The 12368-nt window shown below is 35.0% G+C and overlaps 1 protein-coding gene across 2 annotated transcripts in view; it reads left to right on the forward strand.

The window, feature by feature from the left end:
* LOC112046762 (actin-binding Rho-activating protein) overlaps window positions 1-12132 on the forward strand; it is a 75665-nt gene extending 63533 nt beyond the window's left edge. For both annotated transcript variants that reach the window (XM_052886527.1, XM_024083535.2), the window contains exons 4-5: window positions 3505-3597; window positions 5683-12132. In XM_052886527.1, coding sequence (XP_052742487.1) covers window positions 3505-3597; window positions 5683-5796 — 207 coding nt within the window. In that variant the 3' untranslated portion in view covers window positions 5797-12132. The remainder of the gene's footprint in view (window positions 1-3504; window positions 3598-5682) is intronic.
* Window positions 12133-12368: the final 236 nt, after the last annotated feature.

Consider the following 12368-nt stretch of genomic DNA (forward strand, 5'->3'; position numbering starts at 1 on the left):
TTATGGACTTCCAAACACAATGGTCCAGCGGGCTAATTCACAATCTTTGACGTATGTTAGTTGATATATTATAAACGAAATTAAAATTCTATGTAAAAATGACATCCGGTGCTTACTGGCGGATCATACAGTAAGTAAATGACATTTTGTCAATTGATTTGTTGTTTAGTTTAATAGGTTGATAATAAAAACCAAAATAGTGAATAGGCTGGCTGAGCCGTCTGCAATAATCGGATCCCTGCGACACAATTAACATTGTCAATCCTTCTGGCAGCGCGTCGAACGGCATTGTATTATAAACATTTATTGTACTCCATCTATATCTATCTATACTTATAATAAAACTGTAGCAGGTCCAATTCTGTACATTGAAGATATTTTGTAAATTTTTGTTGGGGGCACTATATAATCGATACTGGATCGATTTTTGTCCGTGTTTTTTTTGTTATCCGGGAATCACGCTGAAGCTACTGAATGAATTCAAATAAAACTTGGCACGGTTTAAGGACATACAACGGAGAAGGTTATAGGATACTTTTTAATGCGAAAATAAAATAAAAATGGGGTGAAATAGGGGTTGAAAGTTTGTATGGAAAGTACTTCATTTTTAGAGTTACAGCTTTAAAAGTTTGTTAATAAATCATAAAAAATACAAAATATAATGTGATTCAAAAATTTTTAAAACAGAGGTTAAATAGCGCTTGAAAGGTTATATTGATTTCCACGCGGATGAAGTAACGGGCGTCCGTTAGTTATTAAATATAGCTATTAATTGTACGCCTTACATATGACTATTACATGTACGCCATATCCACATGTTTATCGCGACATTGAACCGGAACATGCTCCAGATTTATTTTCGCCAGCCCGCTCTCGATTCCATATTCGGTTTCGCGGGTAATGTTTATGCCGCTAATTACGAGCGAACAGTCGGTCATTACTATACGCATGCCAAATTTAAATCTTGGCCGACGCCGGCCGACAGTCGTCCGTGACGGCAGTGTTGGAATGTCAAGTGACGTCACGATAACGTCCGGGATGTATCGTCAATAAGGGCGGGGAATTCAATTGAATAAACATTCCAGATACGAGTAGTTGGTACTGAAGTACTGTCTGAAATGTTTATATGTGCCTTGTTTACGTCTACTAGTCTTTGGGGCGAAAGATCACATCTGGTCATGATTTGCCAAACTCACACACAAAACACAATTGACTTTATTTGCCAAAGTTAAAGTTCTTAGTATACATTGTGCATGGAATAATCCAATGAGGATGCGGATTTAGTTTACTTGGTCCGGCGCATGGGTGACAACAGTGTTAATATGTCAAGTGACGTCACGATTCTATGATAAAGTCCGAAATGTATTGTCAACCAAGCTATAAATATAAATTTTATAACCAAACAAGCAAGCGAAAGTGTTATACATGCAAACGTTAGGTTATCTACTTTTTTTCCGTCACAATTCTTGGATAGGCAGACATATAAACAGGTCAACATCATCATCGTCATCATGTCAGCCGATGGACGTCCACTGCAGGACAAAGGCCTTTTGTAGGGGCTTCCAAACATCACGATACTGAGCCGCCTGCATCCAGCGAATACCTGCGACTCGCTTGATGTCGTCAGTTCAACATTGCGCTTTCTGGTGCGGGGCCGCCATTCCAGCACTTTGGGACCCCAACCATCGGCTCTTCGAACTATGTGCCCCGCCCATTGCCACTTCAGCTTCGCAACTCGTTGAGCTATGTCGGTGACTTTGGTTCTTCTGCGGATCTCCTTATTTCTGATTCGATCACGCAGAGATACTCCTAACGTAGCTCGTTTCATCGCCCGCTGTGTGACTCTGAGCCTTCTTAAGAGGCCCATAAGTTAGCGACCAAGTCTCGGAACCATAGGTACCTACGAGTACCTAGACGAAATTATATATTTCTATATAACAAATGTCATCCTGTGCTTTCTGATGGATATCAGTAGGTAGATGACATTTTGTCGATTGATTTGATGTTTATTTTAATAGGTTCATAATAAAGATCAAAATAGTGAATAGGCCAGTAGGTCGGTGAAAGTCGTCTTATATTCGGATCTACTATACGAACAAGTAGTAAAACAACATATTTGGCGCTTTTATAACCACATTGTTGGCTGGCGGATCGTGAGACCCGGAATTCGGGGTCGGGAATGTTATTTAATTTTGTTATACCTGAGTTTTGGGGTGCAGTTTTGTTGCAAATCAAAATCTCTCTCAGATTTCTTCGGATCCATGTTTATGTTTTAGGATTTTCCGCCAGCTAAAACCTCCTACGCAAATATTTAAACCATGTACAGACACACAGATATGCCTCGGTATATCTGCATATATGCATCGTAATTCGTAGCTCCAAACTAAACGCATACCTGTTGTAATATTCATTTCCTTGCTTACGAATTACAATGCCTATATATAGATACAAAGATATACCTCAGTATATCTGTGTATCTGTATATAGGCATCGTAATTAGTAGCTCCAAACAGAACGCATACATGGTGTAATATTCATTTCCATGCCTAATGTTAATTAGTTACACGGTAGTTGGTGAATGGACCGATATTTCAATTTGATACTTTTTCTTAAAATATTACTTTGTTAGGTTAATAGGTACACTATGGATGTATCTAATATAAAAAGTATTGAAAATCAATCATCTGTTAAAACATCAGCAACCTTTTTTTCTAACGTGGGGAAATCCTCATGGATATCCTCCTCGGCACGGGCCGAGAAGATATCTTTGAGGTCGACACGTCGGTTGAAGTCCGACATTTTCAAGTCCAATCCAGTGTAACTCTTCTATGTTCTAATGTTATGTCGGACTTCAACCGACTAAAACCCCACGAAGTTCCGACTCGCCGCCTGATGACTGGGCCACGGGAATAAAACATCTGCAACCTATCCCCACTCACATTAACTTAATAAAAAAAAGACATTATAAAAATTATGTTGCATGTAATTGCTATAAGCTCTACATAGTATATACAGTGGCGAACTCTCTTTAACCAGGGCAGGCGGAAGACAATACATATACGAAATTCCTTCTCAGACATAGGTTTGTAATGAATCTTCAGGGCAAGCAGTGTATTTTTGCATCTATAAGGGCATGCCCCTGAATACATAAAGCCGAATTTATATTTGCCTGACGTGTCGTGTCGTGACGCATCAGAACAGAATCGGTATCGGCACATCAGAAGACATCACGACATGTCACAACACATACGTGTAAACGCTGCCATATAAAATGTATGATACCGATTCTAATCTGATGTGTCACGACACGAGACGACAGAGAATTGTAAATCCGACTTTAGGTAATTTAATAAACGTCGGTCACAAAATGTCAACATCGTTCTAGCTCTCCGACATGAAGTTTTTTAATATCTATGTCAATAAGTCGGTGTATATGCGATGAATTGAAACTTTTGGGTCCGTTTCGTCCCCTGAGCCATTGATACACTTAACTTTTGTTCACAGATCTACACAGTAATCTCTGACAAACTCGTTGGCCTTCTGCTGAGGACGCGAAAGTATCAACTAACGTACTTTGAAGGAGAAGTCTTATTTCAGGTAATATATTTTATATCTAATATATGTATAATTGTATATATCATATCTAGGCAATATAGACATTCATTTTGGCTGGTGGGAGGCTTTGGCCGTGGCTAGTTACCACCCTACTAACAAAGACGTACCGCCAAGCGATTTAGCGTTCCGGTACGATGTTGTATAGAAACCGAAAGGGGTGTGGTGTGATTTTCATCCTCCTCCTAACAAGTTAGCCCGCTTCCATCTTAGATTGCATCATCACTTACCATCAGGTGAGATTGCAGTCAAGGGCTAACATGTAAAGAATAAAAAAAAAAAAAGAAAAACATTCCTAGAAGACCCGGCCAACATTATTTTACATACAAATACTAAAATCCTGGTTAAAAATTGTGTAATATGCAAATGAATCAAATTGAATAGAAGTAAAATTCGGTTACATAAAAGTAAAATTCGGAAGCATAAAATGTCCAGTTACAAATATAGTCAGCTTTGAAAATTACTCAACTAATTGTCTTGAACTGAAATGCGTTTTTTTTTTAGTTTTTTTTCAATCAATGTGTTATAAAATATAGCCAATATAGCCAATATTTCAACTTTACAAAAAATATAGGGTACAATTTTTATCTACGTTATTGGGCGCGCTCTTAGCAATTTTCCGCCACGCGTTACCTAGTATTAATAACCACCTCCTCCAGAGGCCTCAAACGTACTTATGGTATCTAGCTGTTCAGCACGAGGAAAGGAGTTGCGAAGAAATATACTAAAAGGCACAAGCCTAATGAATGATTAGTTTACGAATTATTAACGTTTTTTTGGTGAGGACGGCAAAATGCTCATAGCGCGCCCACTCTAGTGTTAAAAAGATGACCGACTAGGACGACTTACCGTGCTCTCCGATGCATGGGCATTAGGCAGTGGGCATACCAAGGATTTCCCAACTCAACCGGTTATGAAGATTTCTTACACGACAGGATTTCACTACCCAACCCAATCCATAATCACACACTGACTATTAGACCAAAGAAACAACTTTCAAATCAAAGTTGTAATAAATGTAGCCAAAACTTATTCCATTTAAATCAGCACCGAAATCGAGATAGAATCACTGTTTGCAACCAGTTTGTACGTGATATACGCTATTTCACATTCCAATAAATACCCCAATACGCGCAGCTGATATTCCTATTCCATCGGTAAAATCAACTTGGGAAAGTAATATTGGATTCCTTATAAATATTCCAACTATTTATTTGCAAAGATCAGCGCACGTTAAACGCTTAATATAAGTTTAAGATTTCCACATTTAATATATTGGATATTGCACTGTTTATTTGCATTGTTGTCTGACGATTTTCAAAGGCTTCTTTTATTCAACGAGATCTTTAACTACTCCTCGTATACAACTCAGTCAGGTCAAATGGCAGTTGTTTTAATATAAAACTAGCACTCGCGTAGTTCCCGTTCCCGTAGGATTACGGGGATAAGATATGGCGTATGACACTGACAAATAATGTGACTTTCTATTGATAAAAAAAAATTCAAAATCGGTCCGTCAGAGCCCCTATAACCTCACAAACTTTTTTCGCAACGCGTAGGCATAATACGCGTCTTTAAAAATATTTCTATTGTCGAAGCTAACTTTATTTTGTCACTTTATTTCTATTCATATCATCGGATTCAATGTAATCTGAATGTGATAAGAGAATTATGACGAAATATGTAAATTTAATGAAAATTATTTAAGGATTCTTAGGTCATATTTTCTTATTCTGCCCACGTACATTCGGCGCCATCTCTACGCCTCTTGTTTTAAATTTACTCGTATTTCATAAGCCTCCGCAAAATGCCTGAATGTTCACAGTTTTCATTTCTTAATAATATGACATTAAATCATATGAGACTGCTGTCTATTTCACTTAGGTTTATTCCACTCTTCCGAATAAACCCAAATCGATTTATACTTGACGTTATTTTAATTAACTTTCCGACAAATAAATATTCGAAGAACGTCGCATATTGGATAAAGCTCGACAACAATGCCGGGTCGGTGACCATGAAATTTCAGAAAATTCATTCGATTTAAAGCAATTTATTTTTATTTTTCAGAAGCGAGATGATGATGTACCTGTGTTCTTGATGAAGTCCATTGAAGAAATACGAGAATACTGTAATAATAAAGCATTGCAGGCCCGCCGGTCGGTGTCTCCTATGCCAAACTAAGGTCAACGACTAATATACTCAGTAGCAGATTTATCCGCCCACATTAATATGACGCGAGTATATTAAAGTGGGTGGATAATTGTGCCTCTGAGTATACTCAGATAATAAGATAGAACATTATTGCCTGTATTTTAGGGTGACTGAAAGATATGGATAAAAGTCTTGTAATTTCTCGAGTAAGCTCGACTATTTCAAACAGATTTCGATACAAAAAAATTAAAAGTAATTTTTTAAACATAAATGATTATTTATTGTACAGGTTAGGTTTTCTTACGATTTTGGATTTGAAATAATCGAATTTACTGCGATTGAATGTGCCTGAGAATTGTAGTCATTGTGTTATTGCTCCTCTACACCATCAGTCATGATGACCCCCAACCTCGTAGAACGTGGATTAAGAAAGAAGTAAATTTTTCGAGAGTCGACAGAAACAATAAATCAAAATGGGGTCAATAAACTCTAAAATTCAAACAGGGTGCCTAGTGGCAGTTTGATACTGTTACCGTCACGTAACGTAAACGCGAATTTCTAAGGAATTGATCCAGCGCCATCTAGTGGCACTACTGCACAACTGTTTCAATTCCATATAAATTTGCGTAAACGTCGATGTGATAATAACAGTATGAAAATATTGAAAACTCCCACTAGACACACAGAATGCCTGGACTGTTACTATCACGTTAAACGCGAATTTATATGGAATTAAAATAGTTGTGCAGTAGTGCCACTAGATGGTGCTGTTTCAATTCCTTAGAAATTCACGTTTACGTTAACGCGATCGTCACAGTAATAAACTGCCACTAGCTGCTTTGGTTTTTGTTCAGTTAGCATACATGTCACGCCTGTTTCCCAGAGAGTTCCCTCTAGTCACGATAAAATTATAGGAAAATAATTAAATGTTTTAAATTCCTGGACATTTTAAATTTTCAGACATGTGCCCTTTTCGAAATTACATATTCAATTAGTGGAAATTCCTTATTCAATTGGAGGTGCATGCCCCATACCGGATTCGAACCCACACCCTCCGGAATCGGAGGCAGAGGTCATATGAGCTATCACGGTTTTTATAATCTGCTTATCATAAAAATATTGAAGTTTAATAACTAATAATTAAGTTTAAATTAAAGATAAAGTTTAAGTAGGTTTGTTTAAAAAAGTAAATGTCAAGCATAAATGTATTATTATATATAGAAATAAATGAAATGTACCTACACAACTAATATGAAATAAAATTAATTACAATGTCAAATATTAACAGTAATGCATAAAAAAAAAACCTAAAACTATCACAATACAAAATTTATTATTTTGAGTGTGTTTGTATTGTATTCGGAAAAACGTCAATTGAAGTTAAGCTGATAGATAAATGAATTTGCAAAACGATCGCATGTGTCGAAATGGTGGCAGTCGCCGGTCTGTGCTCGCCCATTATGTCTGATAGTGTAGAGGGGCCATTTAAAGTGTTTTTCATATAGCATGGGTACGGTGACAGTCGCCTCTATGACGTTCATAATACGTACTATTAAAGTGAATCGCGGAAAACTTTCAAGAGTAAAACGAACTGTCACCCGCACCATCCTACATGAAACGAACTGTAAATTGTAATATACTTTGGTAATGTTAAGGAGTGGTTTAAAATTGTCAATATTGAAAGTAATGAACGGAGGATTAGTTATTGTTATAATAATATGTTGATGTTATAGTAATTGTATATTTAGGTTATGATAAAAATAAACGACAAAATGTAGTATTGTTACATCAATAACATTTATATTAGAGACTAGCGGACGCCCGCGACTTCGCGACCCTATTTTTACCCTTACCCCTACCCTAACCCTACCCTACCCTTACTCTACCTGTACCCTACCACGTGACGGCGACGGAAGCTTAAAATTTTGAGTAACTTCTCCCGTTTTCCCAACATTTCCCTTCACTGCTCTGCTCCTATTGATTATAGCGTGATGAAAGGAATACTATAACCTGCGCAGGAGTGTGAAGAATAATTGTACCAAGTTTCGTTAAAATCCGTAGAGTAGTTTTTGTTTCTATAAAGAACATACAGACAGACAGACAAAAATTTTACTGATTGCATTTTTGGCATCAGTATCGACCACTAATTACCCCCTGATAGTTATTTTGGAAATATATTTCATGTACAGAATTGACCTCTCTACAGATTTATTATATATAGTATAGATAGCGCATCAAAACTGAGGTGGAGAAATGTGCATAATTGTCATAATTTCATTTAGTCGCTTATAAAAAAAACAAAAGTTATTTAAACATAATTATAATGTGTCGAGTTGTGTGTTTAGGAAGTGTAAAAACTATATTATACAGTACAGTACAGTACAGAAAGCCGTGATAGCGCAGTGGATATGACCTCTGCCTCCGATTCCGGAGGGCGTGGGATCCGGTCCGGGGCATGCACCTCCAACTTTTCAGTTGTGTGCATTTTAAGAAATTAAATATCACGTGTCTTAAACGGTGGAGCAAACCTACATACCAGAGAATTTTCTTAATTATCTGCGTGTGTGAAGTCTGCCAATTCGCATTGGGCCAGCATGGTGGACTAGATTGGCCTAACCCCTCTCATTTTGAGAGGAGACTCGAGCTCAGCAGTGAGCCGAATATGGGTTGATAACGACGATATAATGCAAACACAAAATTGTGTATGTGTGCACCTAGTGGAGTCGTTAAATTCGAACAACTTTTTGCGGTGATTTTGTAGACACTAAACATATCTATAGTATAAAATAATCATTGCTGAACATGAACATGGCATTACTTATAATCCTGTACTTATTCTAAAAATTTATACTTATTTTTGTTTTTTACGAAAAATGTTTTCTTTCACTAAAGTTTTTTTTGATTATACTTTGATCTACATACAAAAATAAAAAAATGAATTTCCTTAGCAACTTATACGAAATTTCAAAAAGTCAAAGTTAAATTCGATGACTATACGAACCCTTAGTATAAGGGTTTGTGATGAATCGTGTCTCAGATGAAAATTCTTTTTATGGTTTCTAAACTTGAGATTTAATCAGTCTATCGTATACACGTGCCGAGAATCACATGTAAACACAAATATTGAATACTAGCAAAACCTCGCAGTTTTACTCACGTAGTTTCCGTTTCCGGGATAATATATAGCCTATAACACTCATAGATAGTGTAGGTTCCAAACAGTGAAAGAGTTTGTCAAATCAGTTTAGTAGTTTCGGAGCCTATTGCAAACAAACAAACAATCAAATCTTTCCTCTTTATAATTAATACTAATTATATAAAGCTGAAGAGTTTGTTTGTTTGTTTGATTGAACGCGCTAATCTCAGGAACTACTGGTCCGATTTGAAAAATTCTTTCAGTGTTAGATAGCCCATTTATTGAGCAAGGCTATATATTATTCCCGTACTCCTACGGGAACGAGAACCACGCAGGTGAAACCGCGCGGCGTCAGCTAGTTATAATATATTTAAAAAATGAAACTGGTAACTAAGCGCAATTAACCCTCCGTCTAAGAAACGTGACGTTTATGAGCTGCAATATTCTATTTTTACAACAAAATAAGATGGACCGAGACTTTAACACTATAGTATAAAATGTACGATTACGACTAATATTATTGTATAGTATACTATAGAGGGGATATAACCCCAATCGATGAAAGTACAGTGATTCAAAGAAATAATTTAAATAAAGATAATAAATTATTTGCAGTAGGTACCTAATGGTATCCATTTGTGATTGTACTTTTTAGAAAAAGTACAATAATTTTGTACCTTTTTAGAAAAAGTACAATAATTTTGTACCTTTTTAGAAAAAGTACAATAATTTTTTACTTTTTAGAAAAAGTACAATAATTTTGTACTCTTTAGAAAAAGTACAATAATTTTGTACTTTTTTAGAAAAAGGACAATAATTTTGTACTTTTTTAGAAAAAGGACAATAATTTTGTACTTTTTCTACCTTCTTATTTAATTCAAGTTTGAATTACTTACAAGTAAGGAACATCACAATGATGAATGAAGCGTTTCAATATAACGTAATGTTGAGATGCCGTGGTTTTCTTTTGTACTAGAACACAATGAATCATCTCATAAATATTTACTACATTTATGTACTAACTAATAAGCATAGATATAATATGTTGTAACTTGTTACGTATGCACATAAATATAATTAGAAATAAAATATCGAAAAGAAGGGACCTAGAGTAGTGTTTGTCTTTAGGTTAGTGCCTATATTTTTGTTAAGTTATAACAACTCTCGGCAAGAACCAGCTCATGACTAAGGGCCCCGTATGGGTTCGAAACTAGTCGGGCATACTCCGACGTAATATCACGTGAGTTTTAGCCGTGTTTCATAATCAACTCTCGGTAATCATAAATATTGACAAAAATCACCATTCTTCTTCTGTTTGAGAGTTACAAGTATTATGCCGTAGACAAATTAATGTTTTAGATTAATTTTAAACCTAAGATACAACAGGCAGACATACGGAAAAACATATGATCCTACTTTTACATTGGATAAAGTCATACTTTAAAAGATCTAGTCAATTAAATATAAGAGCAAAACTAAACTGTAAAATTAATCGATGTATGAGTTATATTAAATTATACAGGGTGATCGGGAGTATTACATAACATCAAGGTGTTGACAAGTCCACTCAAAGGAGCCGAACTGCATAACTAATATTTTATTTAACTAAAAAATAAAAACTTATATGTTTTCGTACAAAGTAGTTCAAATAATTCCGACTATCCATGCAATACACGCCTTTATTTATTCTTGCATTTTAAAATACATAAAACTTGGCTACGTCATAATAATAATGATGCGTAAAAGGGACACATTTTAAATTTATTTACAAAAGAAAAATTATTACCCCGAAAATTTAGAACACCAGTTCCTTGAACGTTTTTAATTAACTTTTGGAAAAGAATGTAACCCTAGAGTTATGAGAAATACTCCCCAGCACCCTGTATAATATTAAATAGATATTAAGTTTTAATTGTTTTAATACTAAACTATATGTTTACGCAACAAAAATATAAAAACAATATCACATATTCTAGTCAATACATTTTTATGTGAAAATCAAAATACAAATTTCATATTTAAGAGAGTCATCGTATAGAGATTTAATATTGCTTGTATAGTTTTAGAATTACCTACAAAAAATATTATTATAGAAACAAAAAACCCGACTGTGTAAAGAACTGAAAAGAGGAAAACAAGTATCACAATATGTATAGTATTCTAACTAAATTCTTTACCTTGCCGCATGCGGTGACAAACATAGCTTTGGTAGATCATTCTTTGCCCGTACGTAGAAAGTATTGCTTCTCCCCGCCTATAAACAGGCTACTTGCCTCTTTTGTAAACAGTGTTTAAACTATGGAAGTATTATAAGTTATATTTTATTTTGTCCCGTCTTTAATAACCAGTCAAAAATTAATATAAATGAAAAAATATCTACGATTTTTGCCGCCGAAACAGAACACATTAGCAAGTGACGTCATTCATAGAGATAACAGCGTGATTGGCATTTGCAGTGAAGTCACGTCACCTCAAGCGCCAATCACAAACCGATGCCTTATAGTGAATGACGTCACAGTTTATGATTGGCGTTTGCAGTGACGTGATAAAAATACAATTTTGTTTTATAAAAATATTACAATTACGGGATTTTTTTCACAAATAAAAATGTGATAGAGTTGCTAGGCATCTAAACTGCATATATGCAAAAAAATCTTCTTAGTTTTATACAGCAGGCGAGTAGCCTATTAATTTTTTCTAACAGTGGAATTCATAGACGTTGTAGAGGCACCGCCAGTGGATTATTCCCCCGCTGAGTGTAAAATTGTCAAACAAATAGAGTTTAAATTCGACAGTCAGCGGCTGAATGATCCCCTGTGGGTGTCCCTACAACGTCTATGAATCCCTTTGTAAATATTGTATGAGCTACAAATTTATTACATTCTATGCAAGGTCTAAAAGTAATAAATTACATCACTGACTGTTCAAAATGATTTACTATGAAAAGTTGGCTAGTTTTCTAGGTATTCAGTGATATTATATCACTGAGGCCGCCGATTTTTTATTTGTGTACAAAAGATTCAAACTTTCTTATAAAATATAAATTTTGTGAGATGTATTAGAATATAAACAGAAACATGTATATTTATGTGGAAATATAGAATGTTCTATTTAACATAATATAACATTATTAGTTTTATTTTAAATATAATTTTTAGTTATTTTAAGTAAAATCATTAGGTTTCAAAAGAAATATTAAAACTAATAAATTGAAATTTTATTAAATCCTTCTATTGCTTTTTATTTGCTAAAGTGATTTCTATGTTCTGTGGTTATTACTATATTTTTGTGGAAATAATATGAGTACATATTCGCAAATAATGCACAAATGCACTCAGATTACTCATACATTTTTTGAAGAAGATGATGAAATAAGATGTCCTGAGATCGATCCAAGGGTTAGTTTAAGGCTCATCATCATCATCATCATCATCCGAAGGACGCACACTGTAGGTCCTTGACCTTT

This window comes from Bicyclus anynana, chromosome 17 (assembly GCF_947172395.1).
Source record: "Bicyclus anynana chromosome 17, ilBicAnyn1.1, whole genome shotgun sequence".
Taxonomy (NCBI): Eukaryota; Metazoa; Arthropoda; class Insecta; order Lepidoptera; family Nymphalidae; genus Bicyclus; species Bicyclus anynana.